The sequence below is a fragment of the Solanum tuberosum genome, unplaced genomic scaffold (genome assembly GCF_000226075.1).
Source record: "Solanum tuberosum cultivar DM 1-3 516 R44 unplaced genomic scaffold, SolTub_3.0 scf00239, whole genome shotgun sequence".
NCBI lineage: Eukaryota > Viridiplantae > Streptophyta > Magnoliopsida > Solanales > Solanaceae > Solanum > Solanum tuberosum.
The window spans coordinates 997,826-1,024,638 of record NW_006239163.1 but is presented as its reverse complement, the minus strand read 5'-3'; the positions used below and the strand labels follow the sequence as shown (position 1 = coordinate 1,024,638).

The 26,813-nt window shown below is 32.9% G+C and overlaps 2 protein-coding genes across 3 annotated transcripts; both read right to left on the bottom strand.

Moving 5' to 3' along the window:
* Nucleotides 1-4,188: 4,188 nt before the first annotated feature.
* LOC102590451 (uncharacterized) lies at nucleotides 4,189-11,360 on the bottom strand. Of its 2 annotated transcripts, XM_006356934.2 has the most exons (12): nucleotides 10,976-11,360; nucleotides 9,537-9,716; nucleotides 9,273-9,383; nucleotides 7,927-8,262; nucleotides 7,645-7,821; nucleotides 7,276-7,560; nucleotides 6,911-7,033; nucleotides 6,561-6,758; nucleotides 5,969-6,222; nucleotides 5,586-5,790; nucleotides 4,909-5,211; nucleotides 4,189-4,744 (listed from the first exon to the last, which is right to left on the bottom strand). In XM_006356934.2, the coding sequence occupies exons 1-12, from the start codon at nucleotides 11,165-11,167 to the stop codon at nucleotides 4,445-4,447; spliced, it is 2,664 nt and encodes an 887-aa protein (XP_006356996.1). In that variant the 5' UTR covers nucleotides 11,168-11,360; the 3' UTR covers nucleotides 4,189-4,444. The 2 variants fall into 2 exon arrangements, with proteins under 2 accessions (XP_006356996.1, XP_015168716.1); XM_015313230.1 differs by lacking the exons at nucleotides 7,276-7,560; nucleotides 7,645-7,821.
* Nucleotides 11,361-13,507: 2,147 nt separating this feature from the next.
* LOC102596469 (LEC14B homolog) lies at nucleotides 13,508-20,564 on the bottom strand. The gene is made up of 10 exons (XM_015313229.1): nucleotides 20,389-20,564; nucleotides 19,666-20,084; nucleotides 19,438-19,557; nucleotides 18,937-19,014; nucleotides 17,485-17,667; nucleotides 16,615-16,692; nucleotides 16,042-16,217; nucleotides 15,523-15,681; nucleotides 14,576-14,636; nucleotides 13,508-13,991 (listed from the first exon to the last, which is right to left on the bottom strand). The coding sequence occupies exons 2-10, from the start codon at nucleotides 20,032-20,034 to the stop codon at nucleotides 13,812-13,814; spliced, it is 1,404 nt and encodes a 467-aa protein (XP_015168715.1). The 5' UTR covers nucleotides 20,035-20,084; nucleotides 20,389-20,564; the 3' UTR covers nucleotides 13,508-13,811.
* Nucleotides 20,565-26,813: the final 6,249 nt, after the last annotated feature.

Genomic DNA, 26,813 nt, shown 5'->3' with positions numbered 1-26,813 from the left:
TATATTAATTTGTTAAAACTTAGTATAGCCATTCTGCCATGAAGATGGAATAGAGGACGTGGGAGTTACATGCATTTGTTCCTCATTACTTAGTGGTCAATTAATGACCATATGTATTATGGACTTTGCTGCTTTCTGATGAACGTTGCAGTGAACGTTAGAATAGTCAAAGTGTAACACTTGGTGCATTTGTTATCCTCTCCTTTATTTCATTCTTTTATTCCTCCATTATACCTTGTAACCTATGTAACTCCTAGGCCATTTATCTTCACTATTTACTACACCATTTATCTTCTTATTCATTGATAGGAAGACTTCTTCTAGTATAAATAGTGGTGGTCGTCATTTGGTTTGAAACAGACAATACAACAAGAAATATAGAGTGCATAAGGTTTGTCAAAAAGAGAGTTCTTATTAGTTGAAGGGAGGTGTTTCTTTTTGTGGAGCTTTGGACTCAACTCTTGTCCAGAGTTGTTGAGTTATATTTTGTGATTAGGCTGTTGTATCGGGGACAAGTCTAGAAGGACTACTGCTGGACCGGTGAAAACATTTGTTGCAGTGGGCTTGAATCTCCTTAAAGAGAGCGAGATATCCGCCCCTCAGCCTAAAGAGATTTATTTTCTTCATATTTATTTTCAATTGTAATCTTGTATTTTTGTTATCTTGTAAGTTTTTTTGTTTATATATATATATATATATAGACTAATATGTATAACTAAATTAATAAAAAGGTGATTGAAATTTATCAAAATTTAAAAAGTGTTTTAATTTTAACGAATGAAAGAAATATGTGAGAAGGAAGAGGAAAGGATTTAGGAAAATTAATTAATAGTATTAGTAATGAAATTATAAAAAGATAAAAAAGAAGATTAATTTTCTGATTTTTTTTATGACAATACATTAAATGAGACTGATTGAGATAAAAGTTTATGAAAAAAAACGTATATGGTAGTAGGAAAAATGTTTTTTATAGAAAATTATTATAGACATAAAAGGTAAAATGAAGAATTTAAGGAAAAACAATAAATTTTAATAATAGTGATGAGAGATGAAAATAATAAATTGTAGTGAATAATGATGAGGAGAGATAAATAAGTTATTTTAAATATTTTTTTTCCTTCTTTTAGCAGATTTTTGAGATTTAAAAATTGACAAAGAAAAAACAAATGACAATCCTGGCTGAAGAGAGGTGCCATATCACACTTTTATTATCCAACTTTATATAGATTTATAGATTTTTTTATATATTTTTTAAGAGAAAAATCAATTCGAAGAACATATTTATGGTAATAAAAAGAAGGAGATATAATAGATATAATAATAATAATATATATATAATAGAAGTAGAAGGTATAATATTAAATTATGTTAATAAGGAGCAAAGTTGATTTTTCTTTTTAGAAAATTATAAAAATAGAAGGTGGGAAAAAGAATTTAATAAAAAGTAATAAATTGTAATAATGATGAAGACAAATAAATAAAATATTTTAATTTTTTTTCCAGATTTCATAGATAAGATAAAATTAAAAAAATTGACCCAAAAAAAAAGGGTAAGACGACGGAAGAAGAAATCAGCGACAATGATTCTTGAATATATATGGAACAAACTAAATGCATTATTAATTAGAAATTAAATTAAATTTTAATTATATTACATGAAATCTTTTCTTTCCTTTTTCTTTTTCTTATTCCTCTTTATTATTTTTTCATTTTCCATTTTCTACCATCACTATAGTCTTTATATATTCATTACTTCTAACTATCATTTATTTTATTTATCTCCTTCTAATTTGATGGGAAATCTTCCATAATCAATTTTCTCTCTAAAATACCTCATCATTTTATGTTACAATGAAAAAATGTTGAAGAAGATTGAAAAAAGTTACAAAATATATCAAATTATTTGTGACTTTAGAATATAATATTTGCAAGTGTTTTGATTCTCGTGAGACTCTATTGATCACTTAGTCACGCTCTACTGCAATTCACTATTTCTATTGTCATCACAATAGGAAAAAAAATTCCGATCAACATTCTTACCTATGCTATAAGTGTAACATTCAACAAATGTCTAGTAATTTCATGCCCATATTATTGGTGTTTTTACGTTTTGAAATGGTAAGTGAGTGTGTTGATGACTTAATAGGATTAGAAGAGTATCAAATAGTATCAATATTGATACTTGAATTACGAAATTATATTTGATTCATATTAAGGGGATTATATATCTTATTTCATGCCCATATTATTGGTGTTTTTAGTTTTGAAATGGTAAGTGAGTGTGCTGATGATTTAATAGGATTAGAAGAGTATCAATATTGATACTTGAATTATGAAATTATATTTGATTCATATTTAGGGGATTATATATCTTATTATAGTTGAGAGCATTAACTAACTAAAAATGTAGGTAAATAAAGGACTAAAGGAATTAGTAAAACAAAAAAGTGGAAAAAAGTTAATAACGTCACCACTGATTTTGGTTCCTTCAACATCGGATTTGCTATTCTGTCAACTTTGATTTTTCCTTTTTCGTTTCTATTCTGCCTCATCTCTTCCTTTTCCCCTTAAATTCTTCCTTCCAATATGAAATAAAAATGGATGATTATGAAAAATGTATATCTAAAATTTCATATAAACTTTAAATCAGAAAAACATAAAATATATATATTTGCTTACCATGAGAATTATTTGTGAGAGTGACAAAAGTATTGAAGAATAAATTTGTAACAAAAAAAATAATATTAGAAGAAATTATAGCATTAATATTCACTCTAAGTCTTTTTGAAAAATGTAATGAAAAATAGGATGATTATGAAAATGTATATCCAATTGTGCTCTAAATTTATATGGATACTCTTCCATACTTGGAAATATACAAAAGACATGAGAAGAGAAAGTAAACATTAAGGTTAGGAATAGAAATGGGCAAAGCCAATAATAATTAATCATAATTGTCCGTTTTATCCTTTTAAATGGCAGTTTCATCTATTATTCAATACTCATTTATGTACTAATTTTTTAAGGAAAAAATAGACAATTACAAATGCTGGTCATGGAGGGTGCCACATCAGCGATTCTAGATTCAGATTTATATATATATATAGATTTTTTAGTTACACCAACTTCACCCCTTTATTTCCTTAGAGAAATCTACCCTTTATTCGGTTTGATAATAAAACGTATTTTATCAACTAAATATTACTCCTCTTGAGTAATTTTACAAGGTAAATAGGAGAATAGTTTACCTATAAAAAAAAAATATTTTTGGTTAAAGAAAATATTTGTCCAATAAATAATATTGACTTGACACGGAGGTTATTAAGAAATAAATGAATACTTTGAAAACAAATAATTATGAGTTGGATGATCATTTGAGAAATTCAAAAGTTTAATTAGTAGGTAATATGACATACCACATTATCATCCAGGCACACCGTAAAATTGAATTTTTAATAGGTGATATGACATGTTATATTATCATTCGAAGATTTATGTTGACGAACTTATCCTATTGTGAGTATTCCTAATCTTGCATAAGTGAATCGTGTTAAATAGGCTCAAATAATAATACACATTCGCCAAAGGCATTTGTGGCATGAACTTATGGTATGGTATTTAGCTCCATTATCTTACTATAACATGTAAATAAAAATAAAACCAAAAATTAAGAAAGCTAATAATTGTTGCCAACACTTTAAAACAGAAATGAGAAAATTGAGATAGAGATTAGAGAGTTGTTGCAAAACTTAAGAACAAAAGAACAATACAAAGATGAAGACAAAAAGAATATAAGACAAGAGGAACACTATAAGATAACTTTCTTTCTTTCAAGTATTCACCAAATCTTCAAGTCACTACGATATAAACTCTTATGCCTCTATTTATAGTGTAACATGGAGGCATACAAAAGGTTAGTCATAAACATAACATGAATATAACGAAGGAGGTTATGAAGGTGAAATGTTACAAGAATAATGGTCATAAAGGTAGAGGGTATCTTCATAATGGAGGGAAGTAATGGAGATAATTAGTCATAGTAACTTCTTGATGTAGTGGACATCCATACCATAATATTTTATAACAGTTGTAAGATTATCGATTTTACTAGTTCTGAATCAATCCGAGCAGAAATCAGATCGGTCTAATACAATGTTGAGTCCACTGACCTGAGAAGAAATGAAGAAGGGATTCATTTTAGTGATTGTTATAATAGTTGCAAAGGCAAGAAGAGCACTGAACAAATTTTGAAATTTGTAGTCTCCAATCAACACAACAATTGATGATATGAATCATGTTAAGACCCCATCTCCACTATTTTATCACAGCTACCTTCCATCAACACAAATACATATCGAGTAACTCTAAATGTAACAGAACGCTTGCTTGTTAAACCACACGGATATAGTGCTCACGTTCTGAATGTGAAACTTTGAATTTGTTGCTAAATGTTAGATGAATTAGATGGTGTACTCCAAATTCTTCTCTGCTCATTGAAGCTTCCAATTACAGCTGCCTGCGTTTTATCCCCAAGTCGTTTTGCAAAAACATTGTAATAAGCTGATGGATCCACACTCTCCAATACTTTTACTGTTTTTCCGTGCTCTTTATCAATACTGATTTCGCCATCTTCAGATTCAACTCCAGTAGCACTCACTTTTAACTTCTTCACTTCAAAGGTACATTTTACTGCTGACAGATCTCCAGCTACTACTGCACCAAGGATCTCACCAATAAACATATTCTGAAATATTAGGAAGCGGAGTTTGTAAGCTACATTGTGCAGACAATTATTGCAACGCAACGATATATCTGTTATGAATATCACCAAACAAATTGCTGGACTATATAGCAAAAAGACCAGGTGACAAGGAAACATAATGAGAAATTGAGATGAGAATTATATACCACATGTTGGTATGCAGGCTGGAGCTTTTGCAGGCGATACAACCTTGACATCAAGCGCCTGGCAAAGACTGCTTCTGGTGTCCTTTTCAAGTAGAGTTTTTCAAGAATTTGAGGGAATGCACTGGCTTTCCGCTGCATTCCAAGTGGAATGAGAGTGATATTATGTTCAGAACTCAGAACTGTTTTTGCAGCAAAAGGGTCAAGAAACATATTCAGTTCTGCAAATTTGTTACAAGGAACATTGATGACATTTCCCTTCTCGGTGTTATTATAATTGATGTGTCCCCCAACAATTAATATATCCTGCATCAAAATTCAGAAGATAATACCTTTCAAATTAATGGAAATATCTATGATGGATATCTCAAATTCTCAACCCATGAAGCAAAACAGAGTCATTGATATGGCAAGGATTTACATAGAGATCAATCACAACGGAATAAAACAGCTATCTAAGCTAAATGATGACTTAATATGTTTATAATATGAAATTTGAGGGTGTTGACTGACAAAGGAAGTTTGCTTATGAGAGGAAAATCTACCTGAGGTCTTAGAGAAGGATCTGCAACTAAATTCTCACAGTCGAGTCACGATGTATATATTAACATCTGGTTCCTAACTAAAGTAAATTGTCTTTATTCTCTCCTCAAAGACCACAAGAATGGAAGAACACTTGCCTGTATAACATTGCTTGTATTCTTTCCTTCCAGAATAAGCTTTGCTATATTAGTCAATGGGCCATTCGCCAAAATAGTAATTTTCGATTCAGGATCGAGTGATTTCACCACTGATTCCAATACTTCCAATGCTAGAGGTTGTCTGAGTTCAGGATGATCAGTATTTCGAGGAGCTCCAAATTTTACAGAATTTTCTGCTGTGTATCTGGTATTATTATATGGCTGTTATATCAGGAATATTTTAATTGTATAATGCTATATCAGATGATAAACATGTGAAAGTTTATATAACCAAAATGAGAAAAGTAATATGTCAATGTTTGTCAAATTTCATGAATGCACAAGGGAATATATTCTTTACGCTATCAGAGTAGAGAATATACCTCCTAGGACTTCGAGGTAAAGAACGAGCTAAACCATACAAAGTGTCTGAGTTTAGATATCCACCGCTACCTTGTGGGATGACCTTGCTGTATCTGCAGTCTCCAACGGCAGAGAAAACAGTATCAGACTGGTTCATTGCAAATCCATCTCCAAGGCCCACAGGAATGTCGTCACGACCCATCATGTGAAGCAAATCATATACACAATCAATTGTTGCAGCATTTGTCCAGCCAGTCGGACTCACTATTATAGCCTGAATTATTGAAAAGAAGCTGTTTCACATTGAAAGGCACCAATTAATTATGACAAAAAATAAATTATCCCTGTGGAATCAACTATGTTTCCCCAACAGGTTTCTCACAAAAGTGACGCAAAACAATTCTCATGACGGCTAACAACAGTTTTATCCCAAAATTGAACAGAATAGAATTTAGTTAAACATAAAGTGACATTCTGATTGAGGAAATTTACTGCAACTACAACCAATGTCTGATCAAAAACTAAATTCTTAATATTTTCAGTCGAGGATCTCATTGACAATAAGGACTATGCATATACAGATGGAACACAACTTATGGAAGGCCAATTTACCTTGAGATTGATATCTTCTACAGGTAATTTGAGGAGATAGAAGAGAGATAGAAAGTCTCCAGCACTCATATCCATATCCAAAACAAGATTCTTCCCCAAATCTTTTCCCCTCAGATCCGGTTTGTAAAATGCTTCTCTGTAATAAGGAAATTGTGTTGTGAAATTGAATCTTCCAGTGTGTTCTGCTTGGTTTAAGACCTGCAACCACGAGCAATATAGCATCGGTTTCTGCTGACTATGTTAAAACTGTAATGCAAAATGCCACAAGCAAACTTCAGCTCGGTCTGATTCAGAAAGAGACATGTACAAGTTCCAACCAATTCAGACTGAGAAATTAGTTTTAAACTTACATCCAGAAAGCTAACAGAGAACTCTCTGTCTAATATGCTGCTAGCATTTCGATTAGGTTTTGCTCTAACAGCAACAAGAAGAGGCACTCCTCCTGGCTTGTTAACTTCTTTTGTATAACCATCCTGATAATTGTCATCGATTTAGAGCAAGTATGAAATACAGAAAGGTATAAGAAATGAATAGTAATGCAAGAACATAGAGAAGAAGAACAACACTACTATTTCATTTTTCATACTAGTTGATAGAAAACATAAATATCATACTTTGGTAAACAGGAAGGACCAACCTTTTCCACAGATGCACCATATCATCTGTTATTAAGATGAAAGAGGAAATCATATTTCAGATAGAAAAAATCAATCACCTGGCATCTGCACCTTCCGTTCTTGACTATGCAAAAAGGATCACGAAGTCTCGTCTGAACATGGCCGCTGTGAACTCCATTTCTTTCTAAGTTGAACCTTGGAGTTTTACTACCATCAAAGAATGGATTTGATCCATCAGATACACCATATGGCTTATTTGAAGTAACTACAGTAACATTGATATACTCCATTTCAGCAAATTCATTTTCTCCTTGGTGGTTATGTTGTTTACGCATGATTGAAGAAGATATACCCGACATAAATGAGTCCCACATAAAATAACTCTGCGTATATCACATTCTCCTCAGTAATCAAACAAATGTCTTTAGTACCACAGAATTTTAAGTTCTATATTCCTGGATTGTTACCCTATAGAATTGGTCATCGAACCATGTATCGCGAATGATTTTCAGAGACTTGAAACAGTATTGTGCTTCATAGGTGTGTTGATTCTTCTCAAAGGTCTCCAAAAAGTTTTTATTCACAAGAATGGTGTTAGTGGCATCCAATGGGACAATAGTAATTGGAATGTCCGAATGAATAACCTGCAAGATAATATAATGATAACAGCTCCTGTTCATTAAAGATTAGCAAGACATATATCAAAAAAAAGGAGTTCACAACTTAACGCATACGGGTACATGTAATACCTGATATGCAGCAAAAGGATCCATAAATATGTTGAACTCTGCATAAGGATTGCTTGTGAAATCTGTAAATAAATTGCCACGGTCACCACATTGTTGAGGTTGGCAAGAGGGATTGGCATCGTCTAGACAGCAACCTTTAGGGTTCTTTGACCTTATGCCACCCCCCATGATGTAAATGTGCTCAACATTTTTCTTTAAATGTGGATTACTTAGAAGAAACAAAGCAAAATTAGTAAGTGATCCAATAAGAAAAACTACTGTGGGGCCAGCTGAAATCGTTTCAATGATTACTTTCTGAGCTGTTGGCTGTCGAAGAGGTGAATATGTTCTCGTGCCCTGTTTACAAGTTCCATAAGAAATAAAGTTTTTATCCAGAAAGAAAATTATTAAAAGGTGCAGAAGGAAAATAAGAAATGATGAGATTATGCTTCATCAAGTCATGTTATTTGTGAGGGACAAAACTAATCTTGTGCTCAGCCATTATCAGCATAAAAGCAAGACTATGATTCACGTTCTTTTTTTTTTCTTTTCCATCAATTAAATCCCATTTCTTTACCAACAGACTCCAAGCTAGCCTAGTCACCTATATGAATCCTCTATATCCCTTTCACCTCCATGTAGACCCATCGCATCCTGATTCTCAATCAGATCCCATTTCTTTACCCATGAAAAAAAGTAGTACACTAGTTACCTTATCCCAAATTATCATGAGACCAGACACAGACACATTTGAGTGAGACATGATCCTTTTGCAGTCAAAAAATTTCTTTCTCCGGCCTTTCCCCTAATCTCCCATGCACCTGCAGCAAGTGCTAAGCGTACTTGGAAAGACTAGTCTCAGGCACAATTTTGGTGTTTGAGTGAAGCAAGAAGAAGCAAAGGGTACTGAAGGAATGAAGGTGACTTAGTCATGAGGTGCCGAAATTTGGCAGTTCTTACTGAACCGAAGTAAGAAATCCTCTGGAAAAGGTAAAGATCTGTTTTATAGAAAATGTAGAGGAAAAGGGGAAGTAAACAGGAACATAGTGATGCATCATTTCTTGAATAGCCGGACAAGAAGATAATGGAGCCCTAACCACAGAATTGAAATCAATCTGCATATTAATAAGTCTAAAATGTTGCCAGTGTCCTATGATCGTAGTCAAGACACATGCATTAGAGAATTGAACATCTGTATCGCATGAGCTAAAGAGGTGGGAGGGAGGAAACTGATTGTTTTACTATATCCTAGTTCGGCACTTTGATGGATATGATAAAAACCGAATTACAAGTTATCTTTTACAAATATGATTTTATTCGCTTTCCAGCACAAATAGCTTGTCTATATCTACAATGCAAGAAATTACCTGTGGAAGGAAGCTCTTCCGAAACCCATAATTTGAGTCAATGTCCAGACGTCCTCCATGACCCACAGGAATAGTTTGTCTATATCTACAATATCCAGCTGTACCATTTCCCTGAGGAAAGTGAGATGTTAGAAGCACATTAAAAATAGAAAAATGAAAAGAAATTGCAGATGTATAATTAAACATTTGGGTTTACATCACTACAAATATTTTTAACTTGCAGACTTGATTGAAAAGTCAAGAACTCAGAAAACCTTTCTTCACCTGATCTATCATAGGCAGATATCCACCAACATTTGGCAGAATGGTACTGTCAGGAAGTATTCCACCTTCACCGCCCACACCAACAGCAATATCATCGCGCCCCATCATGTAAAGAATGTCATACACTTGATTAACAGCATGCCCTGCATCACTCCATGCATTTGTGCTAATAGTTACAGCCTGCAGCAAAAAGAACTCTCAACTAATTTTCTCTATGAGACCTTATTTTATGAAATAGTGGTACAATTAGCCCAAACTGTCAGAGGGACCTACTATCTGCAAAGAGTACTCCTAGTTCAACTATGAAGTATGACCCATAACATGCTTTCAACAAAATAAGTGAAGATACAAATCCAGAGTCCTTGCTTCGAACAATTTTCACATGTGTTTTATGAGTAACAGAAAGAATGATAAATATCTTCACAATGAATGGGATTACTACCTTAGCATAACAAATATTTCAAATCATGCCATGAAAGCCAAGATAAGAAATCGACAATAACAAATTTAAACGATCCCAGTCCTCAACTAAAAAAGGGAAGAAAAAGTGACTTCTGTTTAAAGATTTTTTCTGATAAAGAATAAGCAATTACTTCAGTATACCTATTAAAAGACTGGTAGACAAAGTGACTCGTGGAGAGAAAGGAATCTCAAATGTTGGGAAGAAAAAGAGAGCATCTACAAACTGAAAATGCGATATTTTATCCCTATTAGGCTTGGGAAAAATGCAGAACGTACATGATGTAGATAGTTTTCTAGATTCCCTAAATTCCCTCTCGGACTAGACTAGACCGTATCTGAGTTCTTGTAGAGGTTCCTGGATATGGAAACTGACACTTTTATAAGGATTCTGATACTACTCAAATCACAAACTTAGTGTTGCTTTGGTCCAATAAAATGATTACTTTACTTTTAAAAGAAAATGACTCTAATTTAAAGAACCATTCTATTTAGAGAATGCAATTACTTTACTTCAGTCTCAAAACGACTCTTAGCACGTACATGACCTTTAACATGACATGAGGTTTCCTACAACAAACACATTCTACACATACAGATTATGTGAAGTCAAGGGATCAGTATAGCTGATATCTCAATCTCAAGGACAAAGGAAGAAGAACGAGAACCATCACGATACAGACTACAACCTTTTCCCTTTTTCTTTCTTTTTGAGATAACAGCATTGGCAGGTCAACTTGCATGCACCTCGAATAATCGTTAGTTACCTATCACCTATTACTGAGAACTCTGTCAACCAAAAGTTAGCCAGATTGAGTTCACATTGCCAGTCCCAAGCCCGGATAAAGGAAGAGGGTTGCAGAGGGTCAATAGAAAACAACCTCACTACCCCATAAATGTAGACCCCACAAATTACAAATTAACTAGGTAAGGCAATACTATTTTATTGGAATATAAAGTAGAGTGAAGTGAAAGCAAACCTGCAAGTCGATTTGGGATGGGTTAAGCTTCAAAAGATACAATAGAGAAAAGATATCATCAGTTCCCATGTCTGTATCCAAAAGAACCCGATGACCCTTTACTCCATTCCACCCAAAAATTGAAATTACAGTCATCATTAAAACTGCTTTGCCTAAAAAACTCAGAAACACCATTGCCTCTTTCTCTTTCATCACTACAAAAGAAGAAGCTCTGATTCTTGATTCTGTTAGGTGAATTTCATTCTTCTGATAAAAAAAAACAGCTTCTAACAATTTTAGCTATAAAATAGGACCATAATAGGACTAGCAACTTTGTCTGCTACAACTAGTTGGAATCTTTCTATAAATTTCTACAAAGGTGATCCGCACTTTTGTATGGTGGCACCGTAGTGATGGGTGTTTGATTCTGCCATTCATTTTATTAATTTTTTATTGGGAGTGTTAACCACACCGGGATGTAAATCGCAGTAGGCTCAAAAGGCATTGAGGGGGATCGATCCCAAGTCATTTGTGTGGATAATCACCCTCCAAACCAACTGATTCGAAGAACGAGTTTCATACTTAAACTATCACTTACTAATTTGTGAAATACATTTTCTCTTTTATTACACTCTCATCATGGTGTAATACACTCCTTTTATTTTAAAAGAAATTATCACATCACACTCTGCATAGACAAAATAATCCATAACAAAAATCAAATAGATTATTAGTATTAGTTCAAGTTAAAGATTAAAATATTACTATTCCCCAAAAAGTTATAAAATATAATATAAAATATTTTTCTAACCCCACTCTACCTTCTAGGGCTACGTATCGATCGGTTCGGTTCGATTTTGAAGTTTGTCGATTCAACTAATCAATTATCGGTTTGTAGACATCTTAAACCGTTAAGAACCATTAAGATATTAGCTTATCAGTTTATTGGTTATTGATCATTATCGGTTCAATTATCGATTTAACCGTTAAGATTTGACACAAAAAATAAATAATTGAAAATCACTTAGAAACATGGTGACAAACCAAATAAGCCAAGCACATGATTTGATAAATTGTATCTTGCCAAAAAAAAACAACACTAACACATTGTAGAATAACCGAAAGTTTGAGATTGACAAAAATAAAAATATGAAACTAAATTCTAAGTCAAGGACTTTATATACCAAAATGATATAAATATAATTTATTAACTTACTATCGCGTTATTTGTTAACCCGTTAAGAATTAATAACCGGATAATAAATAAAAAATCAAAATTGTTATCAAAATTGTTAAACCAATAACCCATCGATGAACCAATAACATTTTTTCAATTCAGGTTATTGATTTTGGTTCGGTTTTGAACAGTCATAACCCCCCTTCCTCTCACCATATTCCTCCCATCCCAAACTTTTAGTATTTTTTTAAGAAAAAATCTTTCATAAAAGATTTTTAAAAAATTCTTACTTCATCTCCCCCCCTCACCCTCCCAATCCCCACCCCACATAGCCCTCCGCTTTCAATTTTTTTCTCGTTTTGTATAATATATTTATATATATTTTTCTTTTAAAAAAATATTTTTTTACTTGCCGCAAAACTTTTTTTAGAATAATTTCTTTTATTTCTGTTATATTCAGTACGCAAGTAGAAAAAAAAAATTCCTAAAAATATATGTACACATCTAACACAAATGAGAAAAATGTAAAAAAAAAATAATGAATAAATTAGGAGCGGAGGATTAGACGGGGTGGGGTAAAATTTTATTTTTTTCAAAAAAATAATATCAAATTTTTTTTAAGAAGGAGTGGGATGGGGGTGAGAAAAAATATTTTTTTTTGATAGTGATACTTTAATTTTTAGTTTTCAACTAATATTAATAGTTTATTTATTTTTTATCAAGGTAGAATATTTTATTTATGTGGCAAGGTTTTTGCAAATAAAAGAGAGTGTGTATGACACACACCATTGAGGTATGTTTTTCTGATAATTTAGGTATTAAACTCACACTCTCAATTGTTTAGATATGAAACCCAAAAAAGGAGAACAGTTTAGGTGTGTTTTGACACTTATCTCATTTTTAATTGATTTTTTGGTTTTTCATTTTGAAAAAGTGTATTGAACGCCGAATCAAATTAATTTGATTTATTTTTTTCAACTTTAATTTGATGTTTTTAAAATATTATTTTCAGTGTAAATAAAAAAAAATAAGCATCAAATCATTAAAGTATAAGATCAAAATTTTATACTTTTAGACCAAACTATTTAATTTTATTAAAAAATAAATATAATTTTAAAAAATAAATTTCCTAGAAACGTACATTTTTATAGACCAACATACATTAATTGGATGCAAATTCGATTCTTATAGAAATGCATTCAATCCCAACTAATTTTGACAAGGAAATATAGTTTGATTGAATGAATATAAAAAGTAGTACACTACGTGACATGCATTCAATGATTGAGTGATAGTAGAATTTGAAGAGGGTACAATAGGCATTGCTCTGAATTTGGAATCAAATAATGTTGGTGTTGTATTAATGGGCAAAAGTAAATGTAACTTTTTACACTAATCTTTCATAAAATTCTCAATGAACGTTCACCTGTAATAGAATCACAGCTTCCTTTTTACATCATAGCTAGTGACAAATGCCCACCTAGGCAAACCAGTAGGATTTGAACTCGCGACATTCTGACCTATCGCGACATTAGACTATCCCGTTAGGGACAACCAGAGTACACGACTACATGTCGATATGCAGAAAGAACATGAACAGACCTACTTGAGCTTTGGAAATTTCAATCAGTGTGTACTCCAATAGCATCTTTCTGCATGCTGCTACTAGCTAGTAGCAATTTAAGATCGTCTGGATGGCAGCTTCTTTGGCAATGGGCTTGTATCAGTACCAGAAAACTCCCACTTAGCAATGATACCGTCCCATCCAGAGCTAACGAGCGTAGGGTAGTAAGGGTGCCAGTTACAGTCTCTCACTGGCTCCTGATGGTAATCAAGTTTTGCAACCTGAGCTCCACTCACCTACAAAAGGAATGAACAAGATGCATGATGGTAATTGATATCCAAGGTTTTATCAATCCCCTTGCTTCCAAAACAAATTTAATGCGACATGGGCTAAAGCTAACCCAGACACCACACATCATCAAAAAATGAAGGATATACGGGATGTGCAGCTTGACCTTCGTATTATATTATATGAAGCATGCCCAGCATTGGAACTTGGAAGTGACTAATATGAAAGGGAATGCTCAAACTTCTTTTTCTCTAATCGACCATCTAATTGGATACATAACATTTTTCTTAAGCTAATCTTTGACTGCTTAATCATCAAGTTAGAGAAAGGGGAGTTCAAGACCATAGTTCCACCAGTCTCTCAGATTATCAACCTATCAGTAATTGGCCTTAACAGATCCAATCACTCAAAGGTGCAGAAACTCCAAGCAGAATGCATGTATCCAAGTCCTATAAAGCACTTAGCAGATTGCGACAAAAGATTCACTAGTTAATGAACCTATTATATCAGCTTATGATTTATGAAGCAATAAAGTAGGATGTTGAAAAGAAAAAAGAGCAAATCAAATAAGGGTATAAAACTCCAAGCATACCACATCATAGATATAGACAGAAGAATCGCTTGATCCAGTGTAGATGAACTTTTGTCCTGTGCTGCAAATTAGAACTTTTGCTGATTAGACGACTGTTCAACAGATGGCATCAAATACCAGAATCAAGGACCAAAACGCAACACACTATAGAAACATGACACGGAAGGTTCATAGATTCATGAATCATGATAAAACTAGTTAATATTATGAGTGTCTTTGGTTGGTCAAAATGTTTTGGAGAACACTTTCTCTACAAAAATAAGTTCCTTAAAAATGAGGAAAATGAGCTCTCTAATTGAAGTAGGGAAAACAAGTTGCATAAGTCACATTCCAAGTTAATTGTCTCCTCTCCACCCACCAAACCCCTCCGACCTCCACCCCTTGACCATCCCACCCCCGAACCCCCACTCATCCCACCCTCATATTGTTTTACTAGATTACATATAAATGCTCTTGAAATAAAAAAAAATTGTGTACTTACCAAAACTAGAAAACAAGGTACACTTGTTTTCTAGGAGAACATTTTCCGTGGAAAATATTTTCCTTCAAACCAAACACTTAAAGCTGAAGTAATTCCTTGATTTAACTGTTGATTATACCAAACAAATATTGGACATTGGTCTTGGCCCTTAGGTGAGGATATCTCACGAAAAATCCATGAAGTTAAGAAAATCAATTCCACGATTTCTCTTTATTTGTAATCCAATATAAAAATCAATTGGTTCCATAATACAAGCAATAAAACTGATGCCAATTAACTTGGAACATTCAAAAGTCTGGAATTCTTGAGCAGCTGCAAAGAAACAATTATGATATGCAGAGGCACTAAAAATTCCAAAGCTGACAAACTATACTTATAGAAGCAAGAAAAGTTGGCTAAATATTTTAATCAAACATGTTTAGCAAAGAAAACTCAACACGTATTAAGAAAGGCATGAACCACCAACCTATGTGCAGGAGAGAAATAACAGCGGATAAGAGTGCGCAAGACTGAGTGGCCTTTATAAGTAGCCAATGACAGGTCATGTGGATTTCTCTTGTTTCTAACATGCTCTGGGTAGTCCATCCATCTGTAATCCCAGTCATAACTTCTAGGCCTTGGGGAGCTATACAAAAGAAAGTAGTCTTATTAGCAGTGTGAATGAGATCTTCTTTGGACTCAAGTGGCAACCATTATAGAACAATTCCAAACAGGTTAAACCAATAAGCCCACTCTCTGCACAACACACTCAAATATTTCTATGTAATGAAGGGTAGAGCAAATTACTCAGGCAATGTAGGCCCTCATGATTCAAATGTACTGATTGGTCATGCACTGAAGCACAAGTGGACAGGGAAAAGAAAATCACTTCAAGGACTAAGTATGCCCATGGGGTGCGGAAAGGAAGATGTGTCGAGGAAAAAGTAGGAAAGGGTGACGGACAACACAAAATGAAGAAAAGAAAAAAGGATCAAGTGAGACATACTAATTAATGTTAGAAGACATTTTCCTTATATCCCAGAGTTTGATAGCCTGATCTTTCCCATTTGAGATAAGATACCGGCCATCTCCTCGAGTGTCAACATATGTAATGCCTTCTAGATGTCCAATGAGAACCCCAGCTGCTTGCTCTCTAGTACCAAAACAACGCCTGTCCCAAACCTGAATATGATCAAGAGCCCTTTCTAAGTCAAACAGATAAATACTTGCAAATTCTAAGAAAAGAGACACCATCAGTATTTCGGCGGCCCATGAGAATCCTAATGAATCCTCCAATGCTAGTTAAAAAGAAGCATTTTTTAACAACTTACCAGAATCATTAAGGGGTACGAAGCTGATTTTAGTGATGGTACAAACACCATCGGTAAACAGAACTATAAATGACAAAAGGGTTCCATATGACTAATCTATCTGAATTTTAACAGAGAACAGCATCATGAAATATGCTTCACTAGACAGACATTTTACCAGTCTTGGGTTGGTTAAGTAACAGCAGAAGTAGCCCAGAGAATGGTCATAGGAAATTAATTAAGTCCATCAAAAAGTAGGATAAACTTACCTTACACAGGCTATCATCGCTTCCAGAATATATGAGGTGTCCAGTTTCGTCAGCAAAGCATACAGCATTAACATCAGACTGCAATGAAAAATAGCAATCGAATTAAAATATGCTTTTACATCTGTGTAGGGGAATATCTAAGAACCTGAAAGAGTAGCTACAAGATGTCTATTATAGCATGTGATGCATTTAGTATAAAGCATAAGACACCCACTTCACAAGTTCTCGACATCAGATGGCCACGTTTAATGGATATTTTGGTCAAACTTGTGAATTGAAGTTCTTGAGGAGATAAATAACTTAAAAGTTACTCAGGAACATAGCACAACAAGGTAAAATGCTGCGGTACCAAAATAAGTCCTATTATGATATTCTAGGAAATTCTTCGTTAAAAGAAGCATTTTACTGTATGCATATATTGAGAACATAAATCAACACTAAATCTGCGAGTCAGAAATTCTATGATCATGCTAAAATACTAATGTCCTCTTTCAGGAAAGTGATAGGGTAAAGCTGCCCAGATCAGCAAAAAGAACAGAAAGAAAAGTGACTTGCTAAGGGGAAATGTCATAACAATGTATACACAGGTTCTAAGAACCAGCTCTCACTTCAGTGTAATTAACTTTTGTAGGCTCAACTCTTTCCCTCACCAAAAGAAGAGAGATAAGAAATGCTAAATTAGATATAGCACTTATAATATTTAAATCATCTGATGACGGTAACATTATTTCAAGGTACCTAATTCAGGGGCACACCCAAATTCTTTTTAGATTTCATGAGAAGATAAACTTGGAAAATAACATCGTATGAAGATGATACCAAAATGATTGGTTAGCCATATCTGCTATTACTAGAAGAATATCACAATACCGTATGAGCCGGAATTTGGAGACTTAGTCTTTTTGCTTCAAGATCATAAACATATATTGAACTGTCGCTGCTGCCAGCAACAAGTTCTCGCCCATCAGTAGAGAACTTCACAGAGAATATTCCAAATGTATAATTGTCATAATCATAGGTAGGGGAAGAAAATTCCAAGCCTTCATGAATTTCCTGCAGAAAAAGAGGAAATACCAGAAAAATTAACATACACTAAAAAACTCACAAACTATATGCTTAAAAGTTATGCTGTCATTGTAATGACTTAAACCAAGTTAAGATGGGTGGCCATATCATCAAGGACCAGATGCCCTCCTTAAATTGAACTTTCAGAAAAATGCAGCCAAAGCTCATCTACCTAATTACTATTTACTAAACCCTTTTGTAAAGAAGCTACCCATCCGTAGGAGATCTAAGGAGGGGTACTGGGGTCAGACTTCTGCACAATAGCTTCCCATTAGAAGATCTAAAGAAGAGTCAGATACACACTAGAGCTTCAAACTAATTTGCTTTTGATCACAGATCGGTAGAACTAGTAACAACTACTTTTAAGGCACTAGTTGAAAATTAACTAGAAATTGATCTGAGTATTGCTGAACTGCAAGGTATTAGATGCTCTCATCATGTGGTTGATTGATCACTTTCAGCATAAATCCTCTTTTAGAAATAGTGACAAGAATCGAAGTGCCAAGTGGGGTCCAATATTCATGATACCATAACAAAAAGCAAGAATCTTCTGTTGTTTATCCTCCACCACATCATTGATATACATTAGTGTATGCAAAAATCCAGAAGGGGTGAAGTAAGAGGGTTCAAAGTATGCATAACCGAAGTATGAAACTGTAGTGTATTTTTCACTTGTTGGTCTTATGAATGCAAAAGAAAGTTGAAATTTAATATTACTAAACAAAGTCTTTTGTATACGGCTATCAAAAACCTACATTGACACTTGAGGGCATTGATTATAGAAGTTCACTATGACAATCATGGCATACACCATTTCATACCCAATGACTCCCTTAAATAAGACCTCCAATTGTCCCAATGGAAATTATAGTGGCACGATTACTTCCCTATAACGAGGCACAACCTACCACTTCTTGCTGAACCAACTAATATAACAAGATGCACAGGATACATTAAATTAGCATCATCACCTTAATTACCCTAAAAATAAAGGGGACGCAAATGATGTCTGCACTGTTCATGCAGGTGATCAGAAATTATAACAAAATTTCAGATTCTTCATTTGAAAACCAGAACACTGGTAAAAGTTAGTTCCTCTGTATTTGAAATCTACAGTCATCTTTTTATCACGAAATTCACAGGAGTACACATTAATGACTTCTATGATATCAACAGGTGATAGAATAGTGCAGCAAAGATGCATATCATAAGTCTTCTATCTTTTACATGTTTTGACATATAACAAGTAAAACATACCGTAACATTTGCAACAGACTGTTTCATGCCAGATCCAACATCAACAATATGGACAATGGGTGAAATACTGGAATAAACCTGTGGATCAACACATAAAAACCAACTCAGAATAGTGACAGAAGAAATGACAGCAGAAAACCATGGTGTATTAGATGCTATGTTAACCAAATTCAATAAGTTATAGATGAATCACATATTAGGAGCTCGCGATAATGTACTGAAAGTATATTTCATGATGTAAGAAGAAAAACAAAGCTTATCCTCAATGTCACAGACTCTGTTAAAGCAAAACAGAAATAAAAGTAGTTAGATTTATTGGGAAGGCGTTCATTTCAATATCTATAAATGGTGTTATGCAAGAAAACCACATCTACAGAGTCAAGAAATACTTAGTATCTTTTAGCTGATTCCTGGAAGCATAAGAACCAACCAAATCCCATTTATAACCACATGGACAAGGACTAATTATGCACAAAGTTGTATTAGTCATCACGAACTTACAAGAAAACGTTGATCAGGAGAAAGCGATGTATCAGTGATTGTCCATCTCAAACTTTTTGCTCTAATATCCTTCTGGATTTTCCAGCCTTGATCAACATTATATATCCTAATATGACTTTCCTGTTTCCAGGAAGAACAATAAGATCATAACACGACAATAGTCATGAAAAATAATAAAAACTCTCTTATGTTTTCCGGAAATAGAAAATTCAGCTACATGGATCAAACCTGAAATCCAGCAACAAAAAGAGAACCATCCGTCGAAAACTGTGAAACATAAGTACAGCTCCTCATTTGGTCAACTACAGAAGGACCATTTGTTGGAAGATACCGGCTCAGAAGATGACAACAATCAGATGACGAAAATCTTCCTCTGCCTGTATAATTCCCTTCTCTAGCAGCCAACATTTTAACAGATGAAACTGGTTCTTTTCCCTTGCCAGGAAGCAGGTGTCTCATTCTTTCATGGGGATTTGACCTAATCTTTGTAAGTTGGGAAATTTCATGATCAAGAACACTTGTTCCACCTCTTTCATCAATAAGTTTCATCCCATCTCCCCTAGCCCTTTCATTCAAGAACCTTCTAGACCTGCTCATTGTCTATCTTTGTCACTTCCCCTCAAAGTACCTAACCATGCTACACCAAACTGAAGAACAAATTTTAAATAAGATGGGGCACTCAGATCAAAACACTAGCTATCAAAATGAATTGAGGTAATCTAAACAACCCCTTTAGCTTCAAATTCCAAAAGATTGAATCTTTTTCATACAACATACAGAAAGAAATGAACTGAGGTAATCTGAACAACCCCTTTAGCTTCAAATGCCAAAAGATTGAATCTTTTTCATACAACACACAGAAAAAAGTTCTTAGGATCAAATTAGACAGTTATAGTGAGCAATAGAACATGTAAAGAAGTGAACTGAAATGGGAAAAGAAAAGTTTGATACCTTAGGATTGAGAAGAAGGCGCAGAATCCAAGAAAGTAAAATTTTGATTTTGTTGAATTTGCTGACGGTTTGTGTAGCGAATACGTGGAAGTAGAGGGTCTACTCCTGGAAGTTAGAAAATCCACAACACCTATTGGATTTAGCTAATAGTAATAGCTGGGGTGTTCTGGTAAGGCCCTGGTTGGATCACATATAACTTAGAGCAGGTCCGTTTGGTGGTTAGTGGTCAAAATTAGAAATTAATAAAAATTACTCCCTCCGTCCCATTTTATGTGAGGTAGTTTGACTCGGTACGAAGTTTAAGAAAGTAAGGAAGACTTTTAAAACATGCGGTCCAAAATGAATGATAGAAATTTGTGTGGCTATAAATTATTTCATTAAGGGTAAAATAGATATTTTATAGTTAAATTGTTACTTAATATAGAAATGTGACATTCTTTTTTGGACTGACTAAAAAGAAAAGTAAGTCACATAAATTGGGACAGAGGGAGTATTAAAGTATATACATTTATTAATTTGACTGTTATAGTTTTGATTCGATTTGATTTGATTGTTTGGTTATTAATCATACACTGAGATAAAAAGATGAGGTAGATAGTAGAAAAACAAATTAAGTAAATAAAGGATAACTGAAAAACATACCAATTATTTGTTATGGCCCTGATACATCTAAATACATGTATTTTTGTTATCACATATAGTAAAACAAGGAGAGAGGTGAGTGAGATGGGAAGAGAGGCGAGCGAGATGGGAAGTGAGATGGCCATGCATCCCAGATACATGTGAATCATACTAGATACATGTATCTATATGTATCTGGTGTGATTCACATGTATTTGGGATATCAGATACATAGGAGAGTGACGAACGAAATGCATGGAGGCTAGCAAATTTGTCCATGTATTCCAAATACTTGCAAATCCACTTGAAGATAGTGCATCTTGAACATATTGCCCTTAATTTTGACTCCATGTATCTAGACGCATCAAAATCTGGTAAGATTCGTAATATTGCAAACTAAAGTGTATCTAATTAATTAGCTCCTAAAATAGTATAATTTTTGTAATTTTTTCATTGTTTTATTTTGTATAACTTACATAAATCTCATAGTGTAAAATCTAAATTACATCATATCCCTATTTTTTTCTATTTTACAAAAATCCTTTAAAATAAAAGTCATCCGGATACATAAGTTTCGTCCGGATACATTATGTGTGATACATTGCAAAAGTAGGCAGTTGCACCTAATAAGGAATATAGTTGGCTGTTGCGCTTTATTAGGAAAATTAACTTAAAATTGATTCTAAATCCCACGATTCAAGCATAAGTGATTCTTATCAATCCAACTCAATCTTTATCAGATTCACATCTTTCAAAATTCAAATTTCCATCATCTCCATCAAGCCGCCATTGCAGCTCAAATCGTGAAGAACTCAAATTACTCGACAAAATTGGCTGATACAATATGAATATATCAATTTTGTTGAGAGATTCAAGAATTTGGGTAAGTGAGATGAGTTATGAAGGTTACAAAAGTGATGGAATTGTTGTTGGACAATCGATTTTATTTATGAATCTCAAAGCCACCGTTTCAGTCGAGTTGGAGATTAATAAGATTAGGTAAAACTTGGAAATCAGCTGCTTCTTAGAAGGTTATAACTCATCTCCATTGAAAATTAAGAACGACATGGGTATAAACTGTATTTGGAGGTGGAAAAAATGAGCCTGAATTTGCAATGTATAAGTCAGGGATACAATGCAAATTTTGATGTATCAAACATCTGATAATGTATCATAGTACAAAATTTTCTGATCATACTAATACATTCAATTGCTCACTTGCTTTTGTAGTAACATGAATATTTATATCTGTGGGTTGGAGTTCTGAAAAATTCTCCATTTCTTGTTGATTCTTGGTAGTATCATGAATATTTCATCAGGGGTTAGAGTTCTGAAACATCCTTCATTTCTTACTGATTTTTGATAGTATCATCAATCTGTATTTGTAGTTTTAGAACAAACAATTGTTAACAAATATATTAATGAGTGCAATTAGATTAGTAACTTGCAGTGTATCTTATGTGTGTATCTAATACACACTGAATAATACATGTTTTGAATGATACACCAATGAACATTATTTTTGTATCAATAATTCCACATAATTATAATAACTCCACACATGATACAAAAATGCCCACCAATTGAACATGATACAAAAATGGCCCAACCCTTAAACATGATACAAAGAAAGGAGTACAGTTAACTTAGTAACTTGCTATTTATCTTATGTTTGTATCTAATACATTTTAGCAAACTTTTGTATCTGATGCATACTGAAAAAATACATGTTTTGAATGATACACTATTGAACATTATTTTTGTATCAATAATTTCAGAAAATTACAACAACTCCTCAAATAATGAACAAAATTAGGGTTTAGTGTATCAACTAATTAAAGTTAAATATTGATACATTACAATATGAAACATTATATTTTCATTAATGTATCATTATTTGATTAACTAACCAAAACAGCTTCAACAATCCATAAAAGAAGATCGACATACTATTTTAGGTAAGGATCGTCGAAAAATTGCAGGAGCGAATTTTTGATCCCCCCCCCCCCCCCTCCCTTTGGTGGTTTTAACAACCTTTGCTTTATAGGTTGAAGAAGAAAAAAATTGTAAACAAATGATGAACCCGATCTCATGTAGCAGCACAAGTTTAGCTATCACATTCCGATCTGAACATTGTCGATAGCATGAATTCGATCTCCGATTGCAGCATTGATTTGGTTGTTGCATTTCGATATGAACTGGCGTCGGTAGCCATTGACACAATATTGTGATGGCTCAAAAGAGGGGATATGAGCGGTTGAAGTTTTGAGAGAAATTGTTTTCAGGAAAGAGACTAATTTCAGATTTCAAATTAATGGAGCAATTAACTGTAAAGATCATGAAAATAAAATTTGGGAGAGATTTGTGGAGCGAACTCGGAAAGTGATAAATGTGAATTTGGGGAGTGGGGAGTTATGTATCCAGAATTTTAATTTTGGGAGTAAAATAAGGGGTTTTGAATTTTTTTAGAAATGGTAGGGAATAATGGGAATTATGAAACATAAAGATGTGCATATAGGTAATTAATCCTTTTATTTTTGCTAGTTTTGAACTTGGACCCGAATTGGCCTTTTGCCACATTTTTTGGTTTAGGCTATTAAATAATGGAAAAACTATCTAATTACACAAATATTCTTACTATAGTTACTAATTCTCCCTATAGTTTGAAATAATTACAATATTGTCTCACTAATTAATAATTTTATACCAAATTTCAAGTCAAATACACCTAAATACAAGTAATTTTGCTATCAGATACATTCTGAAACACAGATATACATGGGGGTTGAGCGAGAGAGGAGGGAGAGAGGGAATAGGCGAATGAGAGAGTCAATATATCTCAGATACATGTTAATCATGTTTTGACTCCATGTAATCTGGGCATGTTTTTAGGGATCAATCTTATTCGAATGGTAATTTAGAAAATGCATGTAATTAGACCCTAAACTAATGGAATTTGTGTTATTTCCCAAAAAATAAAGTAAAATTAATTTGAGAAAATTTCATAAACAAAATACTATATGTGCTAATTATTCCATGAAACGATAGTTTCAAGAATTACATAAGTTGTCCGAGATTAGTTTCGAATACATGAATCTAATTCGGGTGATCAGTGTATCTCAAATACATGCACGTTAAATGTGATCTATTTTTGGTTGATTAAGATCTTATATATGTAACTGAAACACATTAAACAAGAAGAAAATTACACCCATAATAATTTTGAAAATTATGTGTATTCATGAGCAAAAAATCTAAGTTCTCTTCTATCAAATCTTGATCACCGTAAAATATCAAATTAAAGTGATTATATAGGTGATTCACTTTATCTACAATTTCTAATTGACATTATTAATAATAAATCTTTCTATCTGTGTTTTCACAATTTATACATGTTCCACAATTTCATGTATCTATTTGTATCCATTAAGTGATTATATATGTGATTCCTCATCTACAAATTTCTAATCGACATTATTAACAATGAATTTTTCTATATGTGTTTTCCCAATTTATATGTATTTCATGTATACAATGTATATGTTATTCAATATCAATTTTATCCATATATCTAGTACCAATTTGATGTATTCACTATGAGTTACATCAACTGTATTCAGTATTACTTAGACATATTCAGATCAATTTCATATAGTTCTTTCAGATACATGTAGTTGATATGCATCAATACATTTATCAAATAATCATTATTCAATGTATCTAAGCATGGAGACATAATTAGAAGAAGAAGAAGAAAAATTAGATATATAGATGCACATACGCACAAATATTTTCAAGTAATCCTCTTATTGTTAAAATCGTCTTTAGCAATTGATGAACTTGAAATCAATTTGAAATTAAAACTATATGAATTTTTTTTACTTCAGAAATTAAATCCACCACTTCTCAAGATCTGTTGAGAGTCATTATTCCAATGACTCTTGAAGAAAAATTCTTAAACTAAACAATTGTTTCTCAAAGGGAGAGTAATTTTAGAGTAATTAAAAATAAGGAGTGTGTATCATATGAACAATCCACTAGGATTATTTAATTTAGCATGTGGTTGAGTGGTTATACTAACGGTGTTTGTTTATTTATATCGTTTTTTTTTTCCAACCAATTTTGATTATAAAAAAAAAAAGCATAACTATACGATATTTAAAGTTGTTTATATATAAAATGTAAAATAAATTCATATTGGCCTCTTGATTTCTTTTTTTACAATCAGTCTAGGCCAAATCAAATTAAACTTAAATAAAAATTAGTTATTTAATTGATTTAATTCAATTTTTAGTATAGATCGATTTTTTCTCAAATCGTGAACATCTCTGACTTAAATAAGAGAATGACTCTTAATTTATAAGTTTTAACTTATTTTTGTTGTATTGACTTAAAATAAGTGTTTTGAAAAATAAAAATTATCTTATCCAAATACTTTAAAATAAGAGTGCGTGAAAATCGAATCGACCAATTAAACGAATCGAAAAATGTGTTAGTGGTTTGTTGCTATTGGGTTAACGATTTTTAATGGTTTATAAGAAAATTTATCGGGTTAACGGTTCGATTTTTGGTTTTTTAAGATTGGTTTATTTGGTAAATCGATAACGCATTAAGACTGTAGTAATTTACTACTTTACCCGTACATAAATATTAAATATTTTCTCAATATCTTACTAGTTACTATGTTTGACCTTTAGTCTTCAATTCACACTTCACGGTAACTTTTGAGTTCACAACTTCACATTATACAAAACATCAATACCTAAATCCTATTCCTCTTAAATTGTCTTTGTGTAACTTGTATAGTTCTTTAGTTATTATTGTTTCTATTTTATGAGCATTTTAAAGTTGCATTAGTGTCTTGTCGCGTCAAATTGTTGAAGAAGTCATATATTTATTTTATAAGCATTTTCTTATTGGTTAAACTGAAAATCGAGCCGTTAAGGACCAAAATCGATAAAAATATCTTATTGGTTTGGTTATTGATTTAGCGTATGTAAAATCTGAAAAATTGATAAATCGAATTGATAATACATAAAACTGAACCGAACCAACCGATGCACACCCGTACTTTAAAAGTGCTTAAAAGATATTTCGACTCTAAAACACTTTTTTTTAAAATAAATAAAGGTATAACACATAAATATGACTTTTAACTTAGCTTCAATGGATAACTATGTCCGCCAAACACTTAAACTTGTATAAAATTGAAGGCCTAACCCATCGGTGGCCCCCTAAAGTTGGCACGAAGTTTCACTTAGACACCTCAACTAGGCGATGTTCATTTTAAACCCCTTATGTTGGATCTCGTTGTGTCATTTTGACACTTTTCGCTGACATGGCATGGTGAGTGTAATACACTCAAAGTCAGCGCGTGAAAGGTTTTTTTTTACCAAAAAATTATTTTTAAAACATTGTTCATCTTCTTCCCTCTTTCTTTGTGATTATCTCATCCACCACACACCATCAACCCACCGCCGCTGTATTATCGCCATTAATCTTATTAAAATCGAAGCAATTTTTAATTTTACAGATCTGAAAATCACCACAACCATCATCTTCTTCTCATTCTTTTTCTTTAGATCCAACAATTAAATTTCAGTGCCACGAAATAATTACTCTATTTCTTGTTCACATATTTCAATCCTCTGCACATACGAGAAATGCAAAAAAAAAAAAAAAAATCTTCCATTGTTAGTTATAACTGATTCTTTTTAGAAGTAAAGAAGAGAAAAAAATTATGCTTTTATAAATTAATTTTTTCAATGTTATTAAATTCTTTTAAAAATGTTTCTTGAAATGAC